The 23,355-nt window shown below is 57.2% G+C and overlaps 7 protein-coding genes across 7 annotated transcripts; 2 read left to right on the top strand and 5 right to left on the bottom strand.

Annotated features, from left to right (window-relative positions):
* Positions 1–12: 12 nt before the first annotated feature.
* On the bottom strand, positions 13–2,118 carry B0I36DRAFT_319307 (uncharacterized protein). The gene is made up of 6 exons (XM_046153391.1): positions 1,771–2,118; positions 1,411–1,627; positions 1,240–1,331; positions 754–1,178; positions 571–670; positions 13–479 (listed from the first exon to the last, which is right to left on the bottom strand). Exons 1-6 carry the CDS (start codon positions 1,981–1,983, stop codon positions 213–215), a joined length of 1,314 nt encoding a protein of 437 aa, XP_046015982.1. The 5' UTR covers positions 1,984–2,118; the 3' UTR covers positions 13–212.
* A 240-nt stretch (positions 2,119–2,358) lies between these two features.
* B0I36DRAFT_429901 (amidase signature domain-containing protein) lies at positions 2,359–5,723 on the bottom strand (the record flags this gene model as incomplete). The annotated part of the gene is made up of 5 exons (XM_046162512.1): positions 2,359–2,989; positions 3,034–3,728; positions 3,861–4,036; positions 4,245–4,732; positions 5,669–5,723. The coding sequence occupies 5 exons, from the start codon at positions 5,721–5,723 to the stop codon at positions 2,460–2,462; spliced, it is 1,944 nt and encodes a 647-aa protein (XP_046015981.1). The 3' UTR covers positions 2,359–2,459.
* Positions 5,693–7,740, bottom strand: B0I36DRAFT_319302 (uncharacterized protein). Its single transcript, XM_046153390.1, has 2 exons — positions 6,916–7,740; positions 5,693–6,852 (listed from the first exon to the last, which is right to left on the bottom strand). The coding sequence occupies exons 1-2, from the start codon at positions 7,419–7,421 to the stop codon at positions 5,853–5,855; spliced, it is 1,506 nt and encodes a 501-aa protein (XP_046015980.1). The 5' UTR covers positions 7,422–7,740; the 3' UTR covers positions 5,693–5,852.
* Positions 7,741–9,188: 1,448 nt separating this feature from the next.
* On the bottom strand, positions 9,189–10,720 carry B0I36DRAFT_97644 (uncharacterized protein). Its single transcript, XM_046163681.1, has 2 exons — positions 10,038–10,720; positions 9,189–9,967 (listed from the first exon to the last, which is right to left on the bottom strand). Exons 1-2 carry the CDS (start codon positions 10,562–10,564, stop codon positions 9,319–9,321), a joined length of 1,176 nt encoding a protein of 391 aa, XP_046015979.1. The 5' UTR covers positions 10,565–10,720; the 3' UTR covers positions 9,189–9,318.
* A 1,333-nt stretch (positions 10,721–12,053) lies between these two features.
* B0I36DRAFT_239215 (uncharacterized protein) lies at positions 12,054–14,435 on the top strand (the record flags this gene model as incomplete). Its single annotated transcript, XM_046149673.1, has 3 exons — positions 12,054–13,103; positions 13,160–13,381; positions 13,443–14,435. 3 exons carry the CDS (start codon positions 12,054–12,056, stop codon positions 14,433–14,435), a joined length of 2,265 nt encoding a protein of 754 aa, XP_046015978.1.
* Positions 14,436–15,704: 1,269 nt separating this feature from the next.
* Positions 15,705–17,428, top strand: B0I36DRAFT_97634 (phosphatidate cytidylyltransferase). Its single transcript, XM_046163680.1, has 2 exons — positions 15,705–15,959; positions 16,067–17,428. The coding sequence occupies exons 1-2, from the start codon at positions 15,813–15,815 to the stop codon at positions 17,318–17,320; spliced, it is 1,401 nt and encodes a 466-aa protein (XP_046015977.1). The 5' UTR covers positions 15,705–15,812; the 3' UTR covers positions 17,321–17,428.
* Positions 17,429–18,589: 1,161 nt separating this feature from the next.
* On the bottom strand, positions 18,590–23,271 carry B0I36DRAFT_319293 (ATPase). The gene is made up of 2 exons (XM_046153389.1): positions 19,637–23,271; positions 18,590–19,556 (listed from the first exon to the last, which is right to left on the bottom strand). The coding sequence occupies exons 1-2, from the start codon at positions 23,065–23,067 to the stop codon at positions 18,974–18,976; spliced, it is 4,014 nt and encodes a 1,337-aa protein (XP_046015976.1). The 5' UTR covers positions 23,068–23,271; the 3' UTR covers positions 18,590–18,973.
* Positions 23,272–23,355: the final 84 nt, after the last annotated feature.

The raw sequence follows: 23,355 nt of genomic DNA, 5'->3' as shown, positions 1-23,355 counted from the left end.
ACACGCGCTTGACTCGCCAACACCCACCAGGCAAGATCCATCACCACACGGGGCACTGGCAAACATTCACGGACAAAAAACACCTTCCTCCTCGGAGCACGCCCATATTCGCATCACCTTGAATTGGTTGCAGCTCAAAACAGTATCGAGCCTCGGATTCGCTGCTGCGTCCCTCACTTGCGACCTTCCACACCTTCCACACCAACAACCATCTACCGTCTGATCTCCTCCTCACGCGGCCCTAGCAGTGCCGTCTCCTCATCCACCACGACAGAGCCATCATCTGGCTGTCCAGCTTCTTGCGTCGTGCCATTCGTCTTGACATTAGCCGACTTCGCCGCGGCGCCACTGCCGTTTTTCTGCAGACTGATCCAGATTGCGGCGCCGATGATGAGCGCGCTGCCCGCAAGGCTGATAGGCGGTGGTGTCGTGCCCCAGATGACGCGCTCGACAATCAGGGTAAAGACGAGTTGCACGTACTGACAAGTTACGTTAGCAGGACTGTCGAAACACGGAATAACATCTGGCATGGTTTAAAGCGAAAGTGGGGGGGAGCGTTGGCTGGCTTACAGTGAGATTGGTCGCCCTCCCGCCTTTCTCCCTTTGCAAGCCCTCAGTCAGAAGGAACTGCAGCAGAAATCCAGCAACGCCGATGATGGTGAGCAGAGTCCTAGGTGCTACATGTCAGCCTCGGCGCCCCTTATAGGTGCAACACACACACACACACACACGAAAGGGTCGAATCAGACATACCACTGCAGCACGCCTCTAGGTAGCACAAAATGCAGATCTGGGTGTACCAAGATCACCAACGCCGACCCGAGTGTCGCCACCACGGCAAAGTAGTTGACGCTGACGAGAGAGTGCGCACGCTTGCCGATGACACGGATCGTCGCATACGCCAGGGCCGCGCAGAACGTGCCTAGTATCGCAACCAGGACGGCCACGCTACGCTCTGCCGGAGACGGCTGCGGGGCCACGGCGTAGGTGCTCGTCGAATAGTACATGGTCAGAGAGGCAGCGTCAAATGCCCCCACTGTTGTGTCGCTTGGTGAGAATATTGCCAGCGTGATCGGCTTGGTGATTTTCTTGCCGAAGATGAATGGGGGCCGGGCCACGAGCAGGACTCCAGTGAGAGCGACAAAGCCCGCAGCTGCCTCTTTCGCCGTATATGGCTCCTACGAGAAGTCGATATCAGTGACTGGCATGAATAGCGTTGTCGTGCTGAAGGCCACATACCCTAAGCCAGACAAAACAAACCAGGGCCGTGAATGTCGGGACCAGAAATGTGATGACCACTGCATCCGAAATCTCCAGGACAGCCAAGGAATCTGTGCAATTGTCAGCGGATTTCCCTACTTCTCAGGGAATTACAGCCTTGCAAGCCAAGGGTGGAAAAGCACAACTCACAATACAGACCAAACAACCCCGTAAACCCAGCACACCCCCTCAGCACGAGCAGCCGGCGACACCCCTTCGGCCCGAGCGGAAAGTCAGGCACCTGCTTGTACCACATATACCCGGACCCCAGGATTGCAGTGACGAGCATACGGACGAAGATGATCTGCAGCGCGCTGAGCTGGTTCTTGGCATCTGCGGAAGTCAAGAGCTTCGCCGCGGTCGACATCTGTTTGTTCGAGCCGATATAGACATTGTCAGCGGCTGGTTCTCAGAGTCTTGCTTATGAGAGCGTGGCAAACAGTATTCAGCATGATGCAGATATGGCCCATTGTGCCAGTTTGTGAGGAGGAATACGAGCCAAGTACGTACCACGGAGCCGAAAGACTGCGCCACGAAAACAAGGAACAGGCCAAAGTTGCGGTCGTAGAATGACTTGAGCCGCTCTTTCCATCGGCGCCCAGATGCATCTCCACTGCTCCCAGACTCGTTCTGGCCATGTTCGGGTGCGGAGATGGCCGTGGACGCGGTATTGTGCTGCAGCGACTGCTGGGCCGGCGACGGGGCGGAGCCGTAGCTTGTCATGGTGCTCGCGCGTGCTCCCGGGAGTGCTTCTGGGGTGTGTTGTGGAACGGATAAGCTCTGCACGGCAAGGGCGCTAGTGTCGTGTACCCAACACCTCCGCGTCAGGGCGACAAACTCTTGTTTGAATATTGTGTGACAAAGACGCTGCTGGGAGAATGGAAAATATCGACAAATTGCAGACCCCTGCGATGGACGGCCCGAAGGTATCCGCTCCGGTCCACCTCCCGACGGCCCCGCATCCGTAATCGGAGGTGAGCAGTGCCGTGTGGGGAGAAGGGGTCTGGTGCTCAGTCATGGACAGAGCTGTGATTTCACAATTTGTGAAGAGGTCTGACAGCCGTGGGAAACATTGTTGTAATCTTCTTCATAGTCAGTCCCACTTGAGCTACCATTCAACGTTGATGTATCTTTGTTACACGCTTTCACTGTTGGCATATCTCATTTTGCCATGTCTCCTCCCAAACTCCGTGACTGATTTACTCTGGAAACAAGTTCGGTCCGGTGTTGACCGCCCTCAGCTTCCCCTCGTCCTCCAGCTGCGCAATCAGGCCCAGCATGATCTTGTCACAGCCCCCCGGGCCGAGCAGGGATATCGCTACCGGCAACTTCTCCACCGTGTCTGTGACCTTTGAGCGAAACTCGACCTCGCCCACGGGCAGCGTAAAGTCCGGACACCCGGAGCAGTAGCTGAGTCCGTAGGTGGAGAACCCGCTCCAGAATATGTTGTTCTTGTTGTTCTTGTTGTCGTCGCCGCCTGGTACTCGCCGGACCACCTCGTCTCGGTAGCACGGGACGCCCCAGCTCTGAGGATAGACGAGGAGCGTGACTGGCGACTTGTCCTCCTTGGTTATCTGTGGTTGTTGACGAGTAGTGGAAGAAAAAGAAGAAGATAAAGAAGAAGGTATGGGCAGGAGATGATGGTTCACCCAGTCGCCAAACACTCGCAGTTTGCGCACAGACTCTTGGTAATCTGCTTCGGGCAGGTCGTTGCCGTAGTCGAGCCTCGCTCGGGTGGTGGGCTCGATATAAGGCCTCCTCCCCCGCTGCCACCGTTGGATTGCTTGAAACGCTGGACGAATGGCTCGACGGTGTTCTTGGCGAGATCGTGGTACACGACGTTTTGGTAAATCTTTTCTGTCCATCCAGTCAGGTCGGCGGCGGATGATGATGATGCTGCTTCAGGAGGGCGGGTGTGCTGCCAGAGCTCGGCGAGGCAGACTTCTCGTCGTTTGCAGCCCAGGTGCTCCTCCAGGGCACGCACAAAGGCCTCGAGCTGTTTCCCCGCCGGGGTGCTGGCTTCGGCTCCCGTGCCGCCTGCAGAGAAGAACTTTGGCGTCTTGTTGTCAGATTGCTGAGGATAAGGCGAGTTGACGGCGTATAATAGATTGAACTTGGTCGGTGGCTTGCCAGAGTCACGGGTGCCGTACGCATTTTGTTCGAGCCACAAGGGATCCGTCATCACCATCATGGCGTCTCTGGCGATCTTGGCCGATCGAGCAAACACGCCCGTCGTGTCCGTCCATGTGGAACAAACAAGCCCCGCGCTGTCTACGCTCCCTCGAGATGGCCGGATGCCGTACACCCCATTGACTGCAGCCGGATGTCGGATAGACCCGCCAGTGTCTGTCCCGACTGTGAAGTCAAACCAGGGGTAGCTCGCGGCACCTGCCGCGGACCCAGAGCTCGACCCAGATGGCTTTTGCCAGCCGTCTCCTCGAGGGTTCACGGGCGTTGGCTCCTCGTATCTGTAGGTCAGTCAGTTAGCTTGATGGTCCAGATCCTTGGCCGGACTGGCCTGGGCTGGCCTGGGCTGGCTGGGGTTTAGAGAGTGGGCTCAGAGTCATCAGAGTCATGGTCATAGGTCAAAAAACACTTACCGCTCCAGGGGATCCTGGCCGTCACACCATTGACAGCAGCGCATCTTGCCCACCATGACTGCTCCGGCGCGCAAGAGGCGCTCTACGCACGCTACAGATCTGGTTCTTGGGGCCTGGAACTTCCTGTAGTCTGCACTGCCACAGCCGGTCTCTAGGCCAGCAATGTCAATGACGTCCTTTACGCCAAATCGTAGACCGCTGAGTGGTCGCTCAGTGGACGGAGGCGGGCACTGTAACCGAGACGGCACGGGGATGCACTGCCAAACCGAGTGTCAGCTTCACGGCTGTGTGGCTGCGATATCCTGCCGTAGCACTCTTTGGTGTTTTCGACCTCTTGCAAGTCGGCCAGTGCTTCATGCCGTAGCCCCGCGATTGGAAACTTACATTCGTTCCGGGGACCCAGCGAAAAGTCTCCTCGCCATCACTTCCATCATCTCTACCGCTCGAGATCACACCTCGAACAAAGCAGTCATTGCAGTCCTCGAACAGCCTTCGTACAGGGAACAGTTCGCCCGATACACAATGCAGGACATGCGGGCCTGGTGCTGCTTCTGCATTTCCACCAGTGCCGACGACCAAGGGAATGACTTTAAGCTGCCTGCCCCGTTCAAGGAATAAGTCGTGGTTTCGCTTGTTGCAAAGCACGACAATGACTGAACCCATAGAACATGTTAGCGTGTACAAAACAAAAAGGGAAAAGAGGAATTCCCAAAACTCGCCTCGTAGGAATTCCTCAGTCCAGACAACATCATCCCCCTTGTCGCGGTACCAAGCCATAACCTTCTCTAACAAGCGGTCGCCTTCGTCCCCGTCAGTGCCAGCCAGACCCGCGTCTGTTTCTAATGGCAACGGGAACAACACTTCATCCCTGACTAATGTGGCTGGGATGTATTCCCCGCTTAGTCTGACTTCCTGCCGCCATTCAGATCGATTGCAGATAGTGGTGGCATCCGATATGTTCGCTACTGGCTTTCTGTCAATTAGATACTCGCTGCTTCCGATGGTGATGATAGTCGTCGTCATCGCTATTCTGACGGCGGCTGCTGCGGACGACTCCTTGTCTCCCATCATCTGAATCCGCGCTTCCGACGGGCGGAAAGGTCTGTAGCGTCCGGATTCCCCCCTGGTGCCAGTGAAGAAGGCCGACACAAATGATGGTCTGTCCACTAAATATATCCTCACCGCGTGCCGCTCCCGAACTTCGGCGTCGAGAAAGTATGAGCTTCTCACCATAAAAGATAACATTGTTAGCTCGCAGGCCCAAAACTTTATCGGAGGGGGCGAGTGCTGGTGTTCACTTCATTGGGGAGGGGGTTGCGGCTCACGGGAGGCGGAACGGCCCGCTGCGTTTGATGGTGGAGGGGCCCTTGTGCGAAAGTAAGGGAGTTTAGGCTCCCTCAGTATAACGGCTGCATATCAGGATCGGTTATTCAGGCCTCATCTTCTCAGTGTATTCCCGCTATGCAAGTAAAAGACGTGGCTGGGCAACGTGCTTTTCATGGTAGACGTAGGTACGCGAGTGAGTGAGGGCGTGGATGGGATGTAAGTCAAAGCCGAGCGGGGGGAAAGGGCAGGCGCCCGCCGCCTGGCCATGCAAGCGCAAATTGTGGTGAATCATGATTGATCGCCCATTAACCTTTCGCAGAAAGGACAAATGCGACTGCATCAATCAGCCCGCGAGAATATCAATTGTTCGACATCTCCATCTGAGTAGTTCGGTCAGCAGTGAGAAGAGAAGTCCGAAAGAATTGATTTCTTTCCAGAAATTTGTGCTTGCACTTTACGCCACAGCCAGGCATCGCGTTTACATTTGCACGGCAGCAGTAAGGCGCTTTGGAGCCGAGAGCCCGCGCGACGAGACATGTTGCTCGCTCTTCTTGGTATAGGAGAAATAAATATATACATTGAAAGTGTTGTCTGCTCATCATCATGGGGTATCATATTGTTTGTTTGCTTCCAGAAGCCGGCACTTTCTGTTTCACCACCACAACGTCATTCTTTCGATCGCCCCTTTATCAACGCGTTCAATGCCCTTTGCACCGTCTTGGTCGCCGCCGCATCTCCCTTGCCGGGACCGGGCTTGCCTGCATGAGCGTTGCGCACGGGGCTACTCGGACCTGAGGACCCGTCTGTACTGCTTGCTGAAGACCACGACCTCAGAAGGCTTCTGGGACTAGGCGGGCCAGACCCGGAGCAACTCCTGTTAATGACGACACCACCACGAGGTAGACGGCATCGCCGATAACGCTGCAGAATGAATGGGGTCGCATCACCCTCGCGGTACTGGTATGGCCACATCCATTCAGGACTGTCATCCTGATCCACCCCGGAGTCTCTGACAGAAACGCCGTTGTCTGCCCTGGACGAGTGTACAGAGGCCGGCGTGGATGATGATGTCAATGGCGATGATGGCGGCGAGGAGTTTGTTGTTGGGAGAATGGCGCCCCTCCTGTTCCCAACAGGACCTATCCGTCTGCGCCTCTCGGGAAGATGCACCGTCAGCCGGCGCGCCAGCATACCCCTGATAGGACTCAAGATCCAGCGCTCGCGGACCTGCCACCACATTCGGTCCTCGTGCTCGATAACTGGGGTATTGTCAAGAGAGGCAAGCGATGAACGTCGGCTTGGAAGAGCTCCCGGTGAAGGGCTGCTAGTGTTGTTGCTGTGGCTCGATACGACAGAGGTCAATCCAGTAGCTCTCGTGTCCCCGCCAGCGAGATCGAGGCGTATGACTGCGGACTTCAAGGCACTGAAACGGGCCATGTTGGAGAGCGCCACGCACAACTCTGCCCACGGTCCAGTCTGAGCACCAGGCGAGGAATAGTATCGGTGTTGATGCAAGATGTCGTAGGGAAGAGCCAAGGAGAAACCCAGTGACTGCACCAGAGGCGCTGTAGGAGAAGACAGCGAGACAAGCGCGCGATGCGCGGCTGCCAGGTCCGTATATATGAACGTCGTGCTTGCGTAGATGCTCGCTAATGCTTCATGGTACCTGTGAAGCGACGTCTGTCAGTGTCTGGAGAAATTATCAAGCATCGTGCTACTCCTAACTTACATGCGCCGACAGCAGAGAAGAAACGGCATGAACAATGTCCTCTGCCTCGCCTTGACACCACTGCTGTGCTCAAACTCGCGCAACAGGCTCTCCTCCATCATTGCCTCCTCACATCTCCAGTGATCAAGCCATGGTGAATTGAATCTCGATGACCACACCTCATCGACGAAGTATGCGGAGCTGCGAGATCTTGACTGCCTCTTAGCCTCAACAATGTGATCATGCTCAGCAAGGATCTCCTCGTCATCTTCGGAAGTCTTGCAGCAAGGAAAGTGCGTAAGGTATGAGCTGGTCTTGCCACTTCCATCAGCCTCACTCGCATGTGTAGAGTGCTGACCTTGGCGCAGGAAGATGTGTTGTTGGGGGCCAGAAGCTAGCCAGCACTCCTTGTAGATTAGCTGCCGGATTTCTGCTGGTAACTTCCCGAAGAAAGACGACTCGAGTTGCCAGTTGTCGATGACACATTGCAATGGCTGGTTCGGCTGTCGTATTGTTGGTGGCGCCATCGAAGGTGGTGCTGCGGCGGGTAGCTGACAGTAGCTCTGACTATGCTAGCGATAGGGAGGCGCCCGAGTCTGAGATAATGTAATCAAGCACAGTCACAGGCCCAACACTGTCAGAGTAAGAACGGAGAGTCAACGAGGAGTCCCTGTCGACGTCTAATGGGGTTGCCACCACATTTTGAGAGCCTGAGCAGATGCTCTAAGTGGTCCCATATTGTTGTGGTCTCCAACACCGGGCGCATTCCCGAGTCCTGGGCAGGCAGCACCCGGGTCGAGCTGGGTGCAGCAATGCTACCTTGATAGTTTGACACGGCAGAATCGGCGGCAAACCCCACGCAAGCGAGCCTGAGAAGGACTGTGAACACACGGTTCTAAGCGCTGGCCGCCGTTGCGCGCTGGGACGTCCAATCGGATGTGCAGGCAGAAGACAGGGGCCATGCTGGTTCCAAGGATATGAGTGGCTGCGTAGTCGCCGTGAACAAGTTTGTTGGCAGCTCGCAACCCCGCCCGAACCCTCCATGCTGGTGATTACGACCAATACTAAGGCGCACTGCTGACGCACCTAGGCTGGAAGCGAAGGCTTGTTGGCTGCACCTTGTTGCACTTTAGGCAAAGAGTCAGGCCGCATCAAAGGCTCCGTGGTCCGTCCCGTTGTCTAGTGCAGGGCGAAATGTTGGCTGCGACAGGTTTGCTTCTAGCCAGTAGGGTAACGAGTTGGCCCGCTCCCTCTCTGCTTGACTCTTCCTCACAAGGATCATCTCAGAACTAGACCGGCTGATGGAGCTGTGAGCCGAGATGGTTGCAAGCTCAGTCCCGCTGTGCGAGAGGTGGAAATACACCCTTGCCAGACCGCAACCACAAGAAGACTTCCCCACCTGACAACCAGGCACGAGACCCCTGTCTCACATTAGAAGTCAGCCGGGGTCATCGTGGAAAGCGCACATGGCTCAATCTAGACGGTAGGATGGACAACTGACCAGAACCAGTATGGCGACTTGGCTGGCCTATGTTGCAATTGCTGCATCTGGGGTTTCGTCGGAAGGTCTGTCGCCTGACCGGATGCCTGCCGCGATGGCTCGCCCTTGTTGCCATTGCTGGTAGTGGTCGCACAAGGCAAGGAGACTCTCACATGATGGCAGGCTGTGGCTGTTGACTGAAGCTAAACAGATGCTTCGCATTTCATCAACGTCCACGCGTGCAGTGGTCGGGTATTGCACCAGACTCGAAATCGCCAATACACCAATTCACAGTGCTGATCCGACCATTTAAGAGAGACAAAAGCTTCCGCTGGACATGACTGCGCATGAGTTCCTGACCGAGGCTGCTACCACCATATTGTGGCGGTGAACATAATCAAGGACTACGACCTCATAAGTGCCTGGACGCGGTACGCAAAGGCGCCCCTTTGGGCGACTCTGGGAAGGTCCGATACTGATGATTGCGAAGTAGGACAGCGATTTCTTGTCGAAACTCTTGCAAGAGCTCAGCGAAATTGAGCCTCCGCCTTGAGACGGAGCAATGCATGCGTCACCGCCTAGGTCTAGGCCAAGAGGCGCGGGAGCGCCACGTCGAAACCAATGCGCCAAGATGTTGGTTGTAAATGAAAAGATCATGATCAACGCGCAGCTGGACCAAGACATGCTTGTCCCACTTTACCTTGATAGGCGAACAGCCCCTGCACTTATCACGGTTGCACTGTGACTGGACACGACCAACAACATCTGCAAAGGCCGGGGGTTTCCATCTGAAAGCCAATCTCGGCCCGAGGTGCTGGGATGTGACGACCATAGCCCCTGGCCCGTCCGAATTGCACGTCCAAATGGTGGCGAATCTCATGTCATAGCTTGTCATTCTGACCACACTTCTAAACCGGCCGCCTGCATGCAAGCCCTGTCTGTCCTCACAGGAGGTGAGGGTTGTTGTAAGGTGCCTGAGATGAGTGCACAAAGGTGGCGTCTTTCAGGACCGCGATAGCGCAGCTTTCGTTGTTCGAGTCGTCCAGGTGCGTCTCGAAGGTGAATCGCTCTACCTTATCCGGCACAAAGGTCCAATATCGAAGGGCTGGTCGTCTCAATACGCTAAACGGGTTCTTACCGTCAGTGTCGTCGTCCAGGGCCTGACCCTCCAACCTCGGTGCAGGAATGGGGAGTCTTGGCGGCAACTCGATCGTGAATTGGTGCTGCACACTGAGATGCTTGAGCGCACTGGTGATGTTTTTCTCCGGGATCTTGCGCCAGACCCCTCGATCGTAGACATCGAAGGCAATGCGCACATTGTGCAAGCACGCCATTTTCCCGAGCGCAGTCCATATGTCGTTCAACAACCCATGCCGAGAAAGTTTATCCAGTGCGTCTTGACCTGCACCTTGCTCTGCTGCAGCTAGCATGAATGGTTGATAGTGATGCTGGCCCAAATTGAACGTCAACTCGAGATCACGAATGTGTCGTGCAAAAGGCATGCCGTCACCGGCCAGGAACTCGTGAGCAGAGATGATATCGTTGAACATGAACCTCTTAGATTCGAATATGGATTGCATGATCTCAGGGTACCTTGTGGTGATGGTCAGTGTGATTTTAATCGCCCAGAACACACGAATAAGTGGACAAACGGCAGACTTACATGCGCTTACAAATGAGCATCATGTAGATAAAATCAGTCTTGTCGACTACGGTTGCAGGACGACACATTCGCTCCTGGCACCGCCAGTGACGATGTCCCCAGGTGGACCTCAGCCATGCGTGACACCGTTGCAGATTATCCAGTTTTGTTTGCTCGTAAGCAACGTCCATCGCGTTCTGGATGCTGTTGAGATCCTCTTCGTCGGGATACATGACACATTGTCTGCTAAACCACCTTCCCCGTTCGTAGGATATATGACGTCCATTAGGTTGATGGTACTCATGTGCATACGGGTGTCGCCAAAGGTGAGTGTAGATGATTCGGCGGATCTCGAGAGGTAGCTTCTGAAGGAAGAGGCAGTCTGCTTGCTCGTTGGTGGTGCTGACCACGATCTCGGTAGGTTCGAAAGGCCGGATCTCGTTTGGATCGTGATTCACAACGATACATTCGCTGGAGACCATGGTTTCAACCTTGTCACTCCCTCGACGAAGCCACGACAGGAGACTGTGCAGAAGTCCAATACCCATCTGATGTCCAGGTGTTTCCTGAATGAATGACAAGACAATGGTGGTGCGAATACGACTGGCGCTAGTCTTTAGCTTGAGAATCCGGATTGAAGGTCACGAAGACTATTTATCTGCTTGAGTAAGTCGGGGCGAAGTTGGTGCGAAGTGGCCAGACTAAGTGTCGTACGCGGGCCGTCCTGTCCAAGTGAGGACCCGGCCAGGCGAGTTGACGTGTGCACAGGGGGCCCTGCGCCCAGCCCAGCAACCAGGCAGATTGCATATCCCGAGCCATGCCCCCAGCTTGTCAGGCCCCCAGAAAGGCATCTGCACCGTGATGAGGCAAGCGAGATGGGTTGCGTTTGTTAGTCCAGGGCGTCACTTGTGGTGTGCTGCATGGGGGTGTGACCCGGGGGCCCCGTGGGCTTCACGGATCAGCTACCGCCACGCGGACGTGCCCTACGTGGGTGGCTCCTTAACAGATCGTAAAGCAGCTGGCCGTCTGGTCGATTCCATGCAGCATGCTGGGAGACGGCCTCACTGGTCACTGCATGTTTGCTTCGAAGTAGCCACCGGCGCGCCCAGCCCGTGGTCGCTGCATCTGGCCACTGCATCGAGGCAAGGGAAGGTGTGATGGCGCAGGAAGTTCGCTCATCCGCCAACCATGTCTCTGCAGTCGTGAAGCATGTTCTTCGGGGTCGGCCGGGTGGCGTGAACCCAAATACTGAGTAAGGGTTGGAGGACAGAAATCTGATGGCAACGATTCACGGGCAGCGTTGGCACGGCTGTGAACCTAGTGGCCCCTCCCCTGATTCGGATGCCGCCGCTTGAGTGTCAGTCGCTCGGCCCGAAGCCACCGGAAGCACAGCCAAGATATCACGGCATGGGTCGAACGGATGTAGGGTTTCTCATTGGCGGCGAGCCCGGTTGGCCGAGGCGACTTGGAGCGGAGGAGCAACGAGGCCCAGGTGGTCGACTGGAACCTCCAGGGCTGGCTTGGCCTCGCCTGGCTTCGCAGTGTGGAGCCTGTGTGGTGTGGCTTCACGGCTGCGTTCTTGCTTTGGTTCTTGGTCCGGGATGGCCACGGCTTGCGACAACCTTGATGACTCCAAGGAAGCGGGATGTAGGCTGGCATGCGCTTGTGGAGGCGTTGTCTGTTTGTTGGGGAATCCGAAGGTGTTGGAGTAAAAATGTGTCGAAGTGTAGCCTGATTGAACGTTTCACGCCACATGCACTGGCATCATACATATGGCAAGAAGCACCCGCGCTCCAAGTCTGCTGCACAATGATTGACAGCTTTGGGGAGCGGGGAGTCCCTGTCCCTGCTGCGGGCCACCCAGTGAGCGCGCGCCGTCTCCAACCCGAATTCACGACACCATGCGATCCACCTGCGTGAACCGACTTTACCTTCCGCCACGCATTTGCTACTTCCGTCACAACTGACCCGTTGGTGCGCCGCCGTACCTCATGGCCCAATGCTGCCCCGAGACATCGACTGGCTGCTGGGCCCGCCATGGACGACTTCGATGATGACGACCTCGACAGTCTCAACCCGCTTGCGCTCCAGCAGCTTGAGGAAAATGCCATACAGTTCACCCAGGCTGCCCAGGCCCGGCCGCTCAACACCCAGCGCAGCTTGGCCTATGACGACTTCGAATACGACGACCTTGACGATGCCGTGGTGCAGGACGACCTGCGAGGCACCTCGGCCATCTCGCCCCAGCGCGTACCACAGCCGTACGCCCAGCACGCACCCGTGACGACACCCTCACAGCATGCCGCCTGGGGCCAGCCCCCAGCTCCTCCACAGGCTTCCATCGCTTCTCGCCCATTGCACAGAGCTGTCCACGCGCCGGCGTATGGCTCGAGTCGCCCACAGCCTCCACCGCCTGCTCCAAGACCAGCACCGTCGATACCAGCACGATACCAAGCTACACAGGCGCCAGTCAGACAGGCAGCATCTGCCGCCCACGAGCTAGCCACGCTGCAGGCCCAGATCCGCGATTTGCAGTCACGCCTGACCACCAAAGATGGCGAAATCCAGATCGTCCGCAGCCGGCTGGAGAAGTCGCAGCAGGACCACGAGCGAGAGATGCAGAATATGAAGAAGCAGTCTGCCGAACAGCTCGCAAAACTGCAGAGGGCGGCAGAGGTGGCGACGATTGCGCAACAGACGGCTGCGACCGAGCTGCAGTTCACGAGACGAGACCTCAGGGACGAGCTTGAGCGGGCCAAGACCAGGACTGCAAACGGCCCCACGACGCCAAAGAAGAACGCGGCAGCCAAATCATGGGGCGTCTCGGACGGCTTCGAGGATGTCGAGATGGCAAACAGCCCTACGCGTGGCCGCGCCAAGCACGCTGGCCCGGTTGCGACAATGGTCGCCGAACCAAAGGGATTAAGGACGCCTACGAAGAACAAGAGAAAGAGACCAGCATTCGACAGTCCCGTCATGGAGCTAGAAATTCAGTCAGATGATGTCGGTGCTCATGCCGGCAATCTTGGCAGTGGCAGCTTAGGTGATCCTGCCACGACCGCCAGAGAAGCGGAGCCCATCGCGAATGTGAGTCTTGAGTTCAGTCCCGGTGTAACGGGTGCAACTTGCTGATGTGATTGAAGTATCTCCAAATCATATTGAACCATCGGTCATCACGGGACCGGCCCATGACCTTTGACTACCTCTCCGGATTCTCGCTGCCATCTAAACCATCGCAGAGCATAGCTTCACGGCTCCTCGAATGCTTGGCCTTGGTCGGAACTTCAGACGAGCCATTGCACCTGCCTGTGCAGTTCTGCAAAGAAGTCGTCCAGGTCTGGGACGAGTGCTTCAAGGAGTCCTGTGTGAGTAGTAGTGGACTTTGCACAAATAACAAGGGCTGTGTATTAACGAGAGTTTCCCTAGCTCGCTCCCATTTCCGAACTCGTCGCTTTGATACTTTTCACAGTGCAGCTCAACACCACCGTCATTGCGCCACGGATTGCATCGAGACTGCTGCCTGTCGCACTCAACTCGTGCTATGAGGTGGCGATCCCCAGATTCAACCACTCTGGCCCTGGTGACCCTACCGATGCGAGTTGGAAAAACTTTAATGCGCATATTCCATGCACACAGATCATGTCGCTTCTTTACCTTGTGGCTCTGGGCTGTGCTTCCACCGATCAGACCAAGGAGGGCGCTGCGGAGCCCATTGTGGAATTCTGGACAGAACTGCAGATGCAGTTCATGCTGATGTGGCTGAGCCAGAAGCATCCTGTGCAAGACTTTTGCATTGGCCTGCGGATTCTCTGCACGTCCGTTTTCCCCACGAGCATCGGACCACGCAGCCCGCACAACTCGCCTGAAGAGGTGGCACAGATTGTCATTGAGCGCGTCTCGGTCCCGCTGATCGAGGGCACGCGCTGGGGAATCGAGCGGGAAGAGCTACACGAGGTTCGCGTTCTGATTCTGCGGACTCTGGCTACCTTTGCAACGACAGCGTTTGGCTACCGACAACTTGTGGGGAGCGACTGGGTGGTTCCACGGCTTGTGGCGCTGTTGGCGTCCTCCATTGACGAGCTTTACGAAGGGAACATGCAGTATATCTCGGCAACGAGCGAGGAGGCTGGCCCGGGCTCGGCGCTGCAGGTACTCGTGAACCACACCATATTCCTGTTGCACGCGATCGTCATGAACCCTCTATCGCAGCCTGGGCGGCCTGTGGACACGGACGAGAAGCTGCGGGGTTTGTCGGGACCACTGGCCGGGGCTCCGCACAAGTACGTGCTCAGCCTGGCACGGCTCAATTACAGCGAGAGCCTAGTGTCGGAGGAGACGGCGGAGCTGGCGCACGAGCTCCTCGACCTTGCGGTGACGCCGGAGCAGGCTGCAGAGCTGAGCAGCTTTTTCGATGGCTGAGCGGGTTGTTTCGTGGTTTTATTCGCCAGGGCTGATATTCAGTTTCCGTCCAATGCTGAAGTGGAGCAACTCGATGAGAGTTTGACGTCTGCTTGGGCTGCTGGTCCGCCATGCATACCCGAAGACGAGGGAGGGCCTATGATGTCAGCAGGCATGGAATGGCAGCTGTCGTTGTACGGTCTCTGTGCTAGCGTGCATACTGCGCCGCACGCATCCGAGCTAATCCACACTGATTGGGCACGGCCAGATAGACAGCCCGACATGGTCGGTGTTGATGCAGAAGACTCAGACTGAAGCAAGACAAACCGGTTGCAACTACCCGCCGCCGCCACGTGCACGTGCTGACAAGGTCTTTCCTTCATGTGAATGTGCTTGAGACGACTTGACCTCTTCAATGCGCCACCGACAAGTCCGCCATACTTGTTGTCCTACAAACCACCCTGGTGGTGGACCAGCACGGACCTTAAAGAAGAGGACAGATGCGAGATGGGGAGGCCTCACCTCCACCAGCCTCGAGCCTCCAGCTTGAGGCCCCCGATGAACAAAAAAAGTCGCCGAGAAGCCGTAAAGTGAACTGGCTTGCCAGCCGTTAACTCCGGGCGGCGGCGGGACGAGGCTGTGTCGTGCCGAGTCAGAGGGGCGGTTGCTGTGCTGTGCAATTGCAGAGCGGCGGCGCGTGGACCCCGTCGACATCATCCCGCCCCATCCGCCGCTGCTGCCCAGAGTCTGCTCTGGCCTGGTTCATACCGGTACAGGACTGGGCCAGCCAGGCAGCTGCTCCTGCTCCTGCTGCCCTAAGACAAATCGTCATTCCGCGACAAGCCACCACCGCATGCACCACCACCACCACCACCACCACTACTCCTCTTCCTCCGCACAACTCTTCTCGCCTACTTCTCGTCCCGCCGTGATCACGACAGCAAACACCCAGCGCTCCCCACCACAGAGCCTCGTCAGTCAAATCCCCTCCCTCCCTCACTCTCGAGCCTCTTCCTGCGCCGCGCCACGATCCGCCCGCCCATCGCCCTCCTGCCGCTGCCAATCGAGCTCGATCCGCGCGCAGGGGGCGCGCACATGGCTCGCGGCCGGGCACCCACAAATACCCCCGCAAGGCACATTCACTGACGTCGTATTCTCACCAGCTCTCGTTCCAAGGCGCATATCCCGACGAAAGCTTTGCCCACGGCACCGAACGCGCCCACGGTCACTGCGACGACGACGACGACGACGACGACGACGACGACGACTCAACGCCGCCTGTCAGTTCTGCCCGCCTTCTCTTGCGCTGTCGCCACAGCAGCTTCTGCACCCGCTTCGTTCGTCGCTGGGCCTTGCTTTTGTGACGACCTCTGCCGCCCTCCTCCAGATCCGCCCACCATGACGAAACCGCGTCGCGGAGTGCAGTTCCCCCGCCGCAATGGCAGCATGGGCTCAGAAGGCCGCCGGTCAAGTATGAGCGGCAGCGAGGACGGCTCGTCGCCGCTCAAGACCATGAACTCGCCCAAGCTTGATGGCATCAACGAGGTACGTTCGGGCCGTCTTTCTACCTGCAGACTACCGCCACGGCCTAGCTGCTCATGCACGGCTGGAATCCCAGCTCGGGGAATACGTTTACTGATAATATACGGCAGATCCCCAAAGGCACGCAAGACGAGCAGGCGCCCCCACAATCCGACTACGAGAAAAAGAAGGCTGTCTTCTTCGTGCGCACCTTCTGGACACTCGTCATGATCGCCCTCTTCTTCGGCGCCCTCTTCATGGGCCACATCTACATCCTCGCCTGCATCACCGCCGTCCAGATCATCTGTTTCAAGGAGGTCATTGCCATTGCCAGCTTGCCCACAAAGGCCCGCGACCTCAAGGCCATCAAGAGCCTCAACTGGTACTGGCTCGGCACCACCATGTACTTTCTCTATGGCGAGAGCGTCATCTACTACTTTAAGCACATTGTTCTGGTCGACAAGGCCCTCCTGCCGCTCGCGACGCACCACCGCTTCATCAGCTTCGTCCTCTACGTTATAGGATTCGTCTTCTTCGTCGCCAACCTCCGCTCCGGCCACCTCAAGTTCCAGTTCACCAACTTTGCCTGGACGCACATGGCGTTATATCTGATTGTCGTTCAGGCCCACTTCATCATGAACAACGTCTTTGAGGGCATGATCTGGTTCTTCCTGCCTGCCTCGCTCGTCATCACCAACGACATTTTCGCGTACCTATGCGGAATCACGTTCGGTCGCACTCAGCTGCTCAAGATCTCGCCCAAGAAGACGGTCGAGGGCTTTGTGGGAGCATGGATCTGCACCATCATCTGGGCGTTCATCACGACGAACCTCCTCATGCGCTCGTCTTACTTCATCTGTCCCGCCCACGACCTCGGTGCCAACATCTTCACGGGCCTCGAGTGCGAGCCCAACCCGGTTTTCCTGCCCAAGCTCTACGAGCTGCCGCACTTTTTCTTCCTCCCCGAGGGCACCAACATTTCCTTTACCATGGAGCCCATGCAGATCCACGCCATCATGTTTGCGACGTTTGCCTCGTTGATTGCCCCCTTTGGCGGCTTCTTCGCCTCGGGTCTCAAGCGCACATTCAAGATCAAGGACTTTGGTGATTCCATCCCCGGTCACGGCGGCATGACGGATCGCATGGACTGCCAGTTCATCATGGGCTGCTTCGCTTTCATGTACTACCACAACTTTATCGCCCAGTACAACGTCACGTACGCCGACCTGCTCGAGCTCGCCATCAACGGCCTGTCGAGCCACGACCAGAAGGAGCTGGTCAAGGGCCTGAGCCAGTATCTCGAAAACCAGGGTGTCTACGGACCTGAGGTATGTTTTGCATGGCCCCCTTTTCTGTTTCTGTCCCGCCAGATGGCGTGCACGTAAATAGCAACTAACCTTGCTTGTGCATGTAGGTCGCTCGCTGTCTCGAGAAAGCCCTGCCTCAAAGGTAGCCTTTTTACTGTACAGGATGGGACCTTAGATATCGAGGTTTCTTTTTTTTTCGGGCTACATACAGCGGCAGCAGCGAAAATGGAGAGGAGGACCCACGCTAAGGGGGGGCCAAGAAAGCATTCAACATGATCTAACGGAGCCAGCTGATGGTCAACTTGGTGATGATGATTACGGGAGAAGCAGAAGCAGGACAATATCCCAAAAGAAAAGCACATAAATCTCTTCAAGGATTAAAAGTGGTCTATTATATATGTGCGCGGGCCAGAGCGGAAAGGAGAACTGCACAGCACGGGCGCTTGGACGGCGGGAGGTCATGGCCTGCGCCCGGTCTGTCTCTGTCTTTCTCTCTCTCTATCCGTCTCACTGTCTCGCTGTTCCCACCCCTCACTCCTCTCAGATCTCTGCACGAATAGACATGTTACTGATGGAGGACCTTGAGATGAAAAGACGGCCGTCACCGGGGGCTTAATAGTTCTGGCCTTGGGGGTTGAGGTTTTCACTATATAATGTCCTCCCTCCCTTCCCTCTCCGTCCCTTCCTCACTCACCCACTCTCGAAAAAGATAGAAAGATAAATATTCACATGTATAACTTGATTACACTTGACCTACAAGAGGTGTTTCTCCTTTTTGTTCTTCCGTCCGTCTCCTTTCCATCCAGACAACAACAACAACTGATCCATTTGTGCACGGGAACTATGTAATGCTCCTCCTCCTCCTCCTCCTCCTCCTCCTCCTCCTCCTCCTCCTCCCTTCCCCTCCTTCGTCTACTAAAGGCCTCACGCACAACCGTGGCTTTGTTCAATCGAAAGGGGAGAAGAGGGACTGAAACGAGGAGGAGGGGATTGGAGGCTCCTTTACCCCCCCCCCCCCCGGGGGGGGACGGCACAGGGAGAAAGTAGACATGGGTTTTGCAGAGATTTGTGCTTTTAGCCTCTCTCTCTCTCTGATGCACCACGCACGCGTGTCGCCGCCGCCGCCAGCACAAAAGCGTGAGCGCTTGATCTCCTCCTTGCCCCCTTTGGGCTGAACCTACACCACCCACCACACCACACCACACCACACCACACCACACCACATCACGCCACACCGCACCACACCAAAGAGCACAACCCGAGGCACAACCCGCAAAGCATCTCTCACGTGATATATCATGTGTGTAACACAACCATGTGCAAGCATACTTTTCACGATGCCTCCTGCGCAGTGTGTATGTGTTTAATGCGCTGGTGTATTGTGTATAATGTAATTATAGAGTTGGTACATTTCTATTCTAGTTCCTTTTTCTCTCCTTTCTCCCCCCTTTGACGACACACTTCGCACACATTCAGAGGACCCCAAAAGGACGAGGAAGGCTTGCCCCGAGTAGCTCGGCTCGAAACCCGGGGATCGGTCGTTATTCAGCGCAATATCTTGGCCTGGAATCCGAGTGCAAAGGTGGACCCTTCTGTCTTTTTCCCTGGATATACACGTGCTGCGGGTGATGATATATCCAGCCTTCACTCATCACCTCTGCATCATCTCGCGTCTCGACTTACTCCACCACCAGCTGCCACATCAAATCCAGCTCTTCTTTTTCTCTCAGGCTATTGCGCAGCCACCGACGTCGACGCGCCAGCAGCAGGAATGGCGGGCCCGCTCCCACGCTTGTTGGCCCACGCCTCGAGCTTGGCCTTGCGCTCCTCGACCTTCCTCTCAAACTCGGCCACCTTGGCGGCGCGCTTCTCCTCCTCGGCGGCGTCCTTGACGGCCTGCTCCTCGGCCTTGCGCTTGTTCTCGCGCTCGAGCTCGTCCGGGCGGCGCAGCGCAATGTCGCGCGGGCGGAAGTCGCTGAACATGCGCTTGAGGATGACCTCGATGACCCAGCAGCCGACGTAGTCGAGGATCATGACGCTCGTCATCTTGAACTTGAACTCGTCGGTGAACTTGACCAGCTTCATCTGGTCGTTGATCTCCGGGATGAACTCGGTCGAGCAGCTGAACGCGATGGCCGTGACGCCAATGATGCCCCAGTACATGCCCTTGTTCTCCGAGATGGACTCGCGGAAGGGGCGGCCCTGGTAGTTGATGGCAAACGTCGAGATCTGCTGGATGAGCTGGAGCAGGTAGACGGCGCTGTTGAGCAGGGACGGCGCGAACTCGGCCTCGAGATCAACAATCTCGGAGCGGCTATAAATGGAAAAGTGTCAGTGATGTGCTAGAAGTGTACAGTTCTGAGTGTGCAGTTCAAGAAAGGAAAAGAAACTTACGGCTCAATGCGGTCACACAAGTGGAAGACGTAGATCAGCGTGACAATGTGGATCGCAAACTGTCCGAGGATAGAGCCGATGATGTAGACGTTGAAGATGTTGGGCTGGGGACGCTCCTTGGACAGGCCCTCGACAGACTTGGCGCGGGAGATGGACAGGAAGCACACCGACATGAGCATGCCGCTGATTGTGATCTGGCCGTCACCAAACTTGATACCCTCCAGGTACAGTACCGACAAGCTGTAGGCACTAATCAGACAGTTGAGCGCGAGAATCTTGTACATCTGGATCGTGGCGACGAGAGTGCAGCGGCCCTGGCGGATGATGTTGGGCACGGCGATGACGTTCCGAAGTTTGCTGGTGAAGGGAGCGGCGACCGAGGCATCACCGAGCTTGAGCGACGGCGGCTCGCCATCGTCCAACATGTCCTCGCTCATCATCATGCTCGTCATCTGGTCGGCCATGCTCGCAGCCTTCTTCTGTGCCTGCTGCTGACGAGCATTCTTGGGGTCGTTCTTGATGAGCTCTTGCGCGGCAGGGGTGGTGATGGTCTCGATGTCGTCGACACCGATAGACTTAGCGTAGACCTCCGGGGTGACGTTCTTCTTCTGGGCCTCGCGCTCGATGGCCTTGCGGAAGTTGGGGTTCGAGGGTCCAGGAGGGTACAGGTGGGCAATCAGGACAGGAACAGGGGGGGCAGGCTGGCCCCAGCGCTTCATAAGGTCGACCTGCTTCTGGTAGAGCTCCTTCATCTTGGTGTTGCGAGCGTGGTCAGCGATGCGCGTCAGGTCCTCGTTCGTGCCGTTCAGCAGGGCGATACCAATGTGCGCCTGCTTGAGCGCACCGACGTCGTTGGTGCCGTCGCCAGCCATCAGAGTGTAGTATCCCATGTCCTTGAGGCCGAGCAGGATCTCCTCCTTTTGCTTGGGCGACACGCGAGCATACACCCAGGTGTAACGGAGCAGAGACTTCCAGGCACCCTCGTTGCCCTTGAACTTTGCGAGAGCGTAGCCAGTGACACAGATATCTTTGTCCTTGAGGATGCTGGGGTCAATCGGCTTGGACGGGTCAACGTCAATCTGGACCTTGTCATCAACGCTACGCCAGACCAGACTCTGACCACCCTCGTTGTTCTCGGGGGCATCCAGAATCAGGACATCGCGATCGACAATCTCGACCTCGCGAGCGACGTGGACGGCAGTGAGCGGGTTGTCTCCGGTGATCATGACGACACGGTGGCTGCTCTCGTTGAGCATGCGCACCGCCTCCTTGGCGTCATCCTTGAGAGGGCACTGCAGCACAAGGAAACCGGCAAAGTTGAGGGCAGACTCGACATTCTCGCGCTTGAGGTCGTTGATCTTGCCGGAGCCAAGCTCGCTGTCGGTAGTGAGCTGCTTGTAGGCAAGGGCCAGGACACGAGAACCGCGGCGGGTGAAGTACTTGAAGGTCTCCTCGTAGTCGGCAGGCACGTTGACCAGCATCTTCATGATGGTCTCGGGAGCACCCTTGACGGAGACGAACGTGCCGCGGATCTTGCGGCCATCCTTGTCCATGGCGTTGACCGTGGCAACGGAGCTCTGGCGCTTGAGGGCAGACGAGAACTGGAAACGGCGCTTGACCTGGACGGAGCCAGCAGTACCACCGGCGGCAGCAACGTGAGGATTGGCCTGGAGGATGTCGTTCTTGCCAAGAGTCCAGCCAAGGGCCGCGAGGGTAGCCTTCTCCATGGGGTCTCCGACAACCTCACCTTCATCAAGCTTGACAAGAGCATGGGCCGTGGACAGAACAAGCGTTGTCTCCATACCGGCCTCCTTGACAGCAGTCATGTGGCTATGGGCGCCGTCCGACTCGCGAGGGGTGTCAGTACCAGAGTGGCCAAGGCCAAGACCAGCAATACCCTCAACGACGAGATCCTCGCCGGTCAGAGTACCAGTCTTGTCGAAGCAGGCGACGTCGACGCGGCCAGCAAAGGGAATGCGGAACGGCTCAGTGCAGAAGATGGCGAGCTTAGCAAGGGCCGCAAGACTAGTGTTGACCGCGAGACTGAGCTCCATGGGCAGCTCGGGAGGGACGACGCTGGTGACGATGAGGACACAGTCGAGCAGGAGCTTAGACCGCTTGCGGTCCTTCTTGACACCCTCGTCCCAGACGTACCAGGATGCGGCGATCGCAAAGACAAGCAGGAACAGGATAAAGTACAAGGCCTCGGCATTGTTGGCAGAGACACGCTCGGTCGAGTAGATCATGGTGCGGACCAGGCTGCCTTGGGACGTCTCGAAACCGGTCTTGATGACCACGGCCATGGCGCCATTGTCGGGAGGGGTCGGGACGCCGGAGGCGAGCTTGGGCTTTTCCTCGTCGGGATTACCGTGGGTGATCTGGAGGACCTTGGTGCCGCCCCAGAGGAACGAGTTCTTGTCGAGGCCCTCGGTCTCAAGAGTCGCCTCGGATGGCCGGAGACGGATCGAGTCCTTGAGCAAGGGGGTACTCTCGCCGGAAAGCATGGCCTCGTTGACGATTGCAGTACCCTCGACCAAGATCATGTCGCATGCGACACCACTGTCCTCCTTGGTGCGGTTGACCGACACGAGGTCGCCGGGGAGGAGCAGGTCGCTGGTCGTCTCGATCCACTTGCCGAGGCGGTAGACCCACATGTGGTAAGGCTTGATGCTCATGCCGCGGAACTCGTTGAGGGTGCGCTGGCGCTGCCAGACGACGGTCGACTCGAAGGCGACGAGCATGAAGAGGGTGAAGAGCGAGTAGTACCAGTACTCGTCGAGCATCCACAAGCCGACGCAGAAGATCTGGAAGACAAAGAAGGGCGCGACGGCGTGCTCCTGGAAGAGCTCGGTGAAGGTCGGGACGGGGATGTCGAAGGTGTTGGTGCCGTAGTACTGCTCGATGCGGGTGAGTTCGGCCTGGCTCGTGATGCCGCGCGTCTTCTGGTAGGAGCCAATGGTCGGCTTTGGGTCGGCGTCGATGTCGTAGGTCAGGGGGCGGAACGTCTTCTCGGCCTCATTGTAGAGGAACCGGCGCTTCTGGAAGAGGAACGAGATGTTGGTCTTGTCGCCAACCTTCTCGCGGATCAAGGGGCAGATGTCGGGCGAGCCGGCGTTGGCGATGGGGATGACCTTGACGAGACTGCCATTGTCGACGGTGGTGGCCTTTTTGGCAGTGAAGGAGGCGCGCAGGTTGACGCTCCATTTGGTGCAGAGCCATGCGAGACTCTGGAAGGTGATGATGGAGCCGCACCAGACAAAGGTCCACTCGGAGGACGAGATGTGCTTCTCATAGAGCTCGGGCGTGAGGAAGTAGCGGAGGAAGATGGGCCAGGCGATGGCAAAGGGCCAGACGTAGGCGTGGAGGTAGAGCGGGAGCGGCGAGAGCAGCTCCGCGCTCTTGATCTGGGCGTTGTCGACGAGCGGCGCCATGGCGAGACAAGCGGCCGCCCACCAGGTCGGAGGGGAGACCCGACTTTTGGGTTGTCGCGGATCAGCCCGGAGATGTCTCGAGGGAGGGTCCCGCGGGGAGGATGCAGACGTCGAGCTCGACGGGGGTCGCTCGATGTGATTGTGACACCAACGACGGTCGCGGGGCACGTCGTTGCTGGCGATGGTTGTGAGAGGTGGTGGTGGTGGTGGTGCTGGAGGGACGTGCCGCACCAGGATGGTGGATGGGGATGCAGGATGCAGAGTGTCCTCAGTTGTCCTAGCGCCACC

Source organism: Microdochium trichocladiopsis, assembly GCF_020744255.1.
Source record: "Microdochium trichocladiopsis strain MPI-CAGE-CH-0230 chromosome Unknown B0I36scaffold_3, whole genome shotgun sequence".
Taxonomy (NCBI): Eukaryota; Fungi; Ascomycota; class Sordariomycetes; order Xylariales; family Microdochiaceae; genus Microdochium; species Microdochium trichocladiopsis.
The sequence above is the reverse complement of the archived record's forward strand: the minus strand, read 5'-3'. Positions and strand labels throughout refer to the sequence as shown.

What these genes read in the sequence shown, in the direction of transcription:
- B0I36DRAFT_319307 (XM_046153391.1), bottom strand. Translation starts at nt 1,983, where the DNA reads ATGACAAGCTACGGCTCCGCCCCGTCGCCGGCCCAGCAGTCGCTGCAG. An exon ending in CGCAGTCTTTCGGCTCCGTG is followed by an intron (nt 1,628 to 1,770) that starts GTACGTACTTGG and finishes TCGAACAAACAG; the next exon opens with ATGTCGACCGCGGCGAAGCT. An exon ending in GGGGTTGTTTGGTCTGTATT is followed by an intron (nt 1,332 to 1,410) that starts GTGAGTTGTGCT and finishes ACAATTGCACAG; the next exon opens with ATTCCTTGGCTGTCCTGGAG.
- B0I36DRAFT_319302 (XM_046153390.1), bottom strand. Translation starts at nt 7,421, where the DNA reads ATGGCGCCACCAACAATACGACAGCCGAACCAGCCATTGCAATGTGTC. An exon ending in CTTCTCTGCTGTCGGCGCAT is followed by an intron (nt 6,853 to 6,915) that starts GTAAGTTAGGAG and finishes GTCGCTTCACAG; the next exon opens with GTACCATGAAGCATTAGCGA.
- B0I36DRAFT_97644 (XM_046163681.1), bottom strand. Translation starts at nt 10,564, where the DNA reads ATGGGTATTGGACTTCTGCACAGTCTCCTGTCGTGGCTTCGTCGAGGG. An exon ending in ATGCTCATTTGTAAGCGCAT is followed by an intron (nt 9,968 to 10,037) that starts GTAAGTCTGCCG and finishes CATCACCACAAG; the next exon opens with GTACCCTGAGATCATGCAAT.
- B0I36DRAFT_97634 (XM_046163680.1), top strand. Translation starts at nt 15,813, where the DNA reads ATGACGAAACCGCGTCGCGGAGTGCAGTTCCCCCGCCGCAATGGCAGC. An exon ending in AGCTTGATGGCATCAACGAG is followed by an intron (nt 15,960 to 16,066) that starts GTACGTTCGGGC and finishes AATATACGGCAG; the next exon opens with ATCCCCAAAGGCACGCAAGA.
- B0I36DRAFT_319293 (XM_046153389.1), bottom strand. Translation starts at nt 23,067, where the DNA reads ATGGCGCCGCTCGTCGACAACGCCCAGATCAAGAGCGCGGAGCTGCTC. An exon ending in TTGTGTGACCGCATTGAGCC is followed by an intron (nt 19,557 to 19,636) that starts GTAAGTTTCTTT and finishes TTCCATTTATAG; the next exon opens with CCGCTCCGAGATTGTTGATC.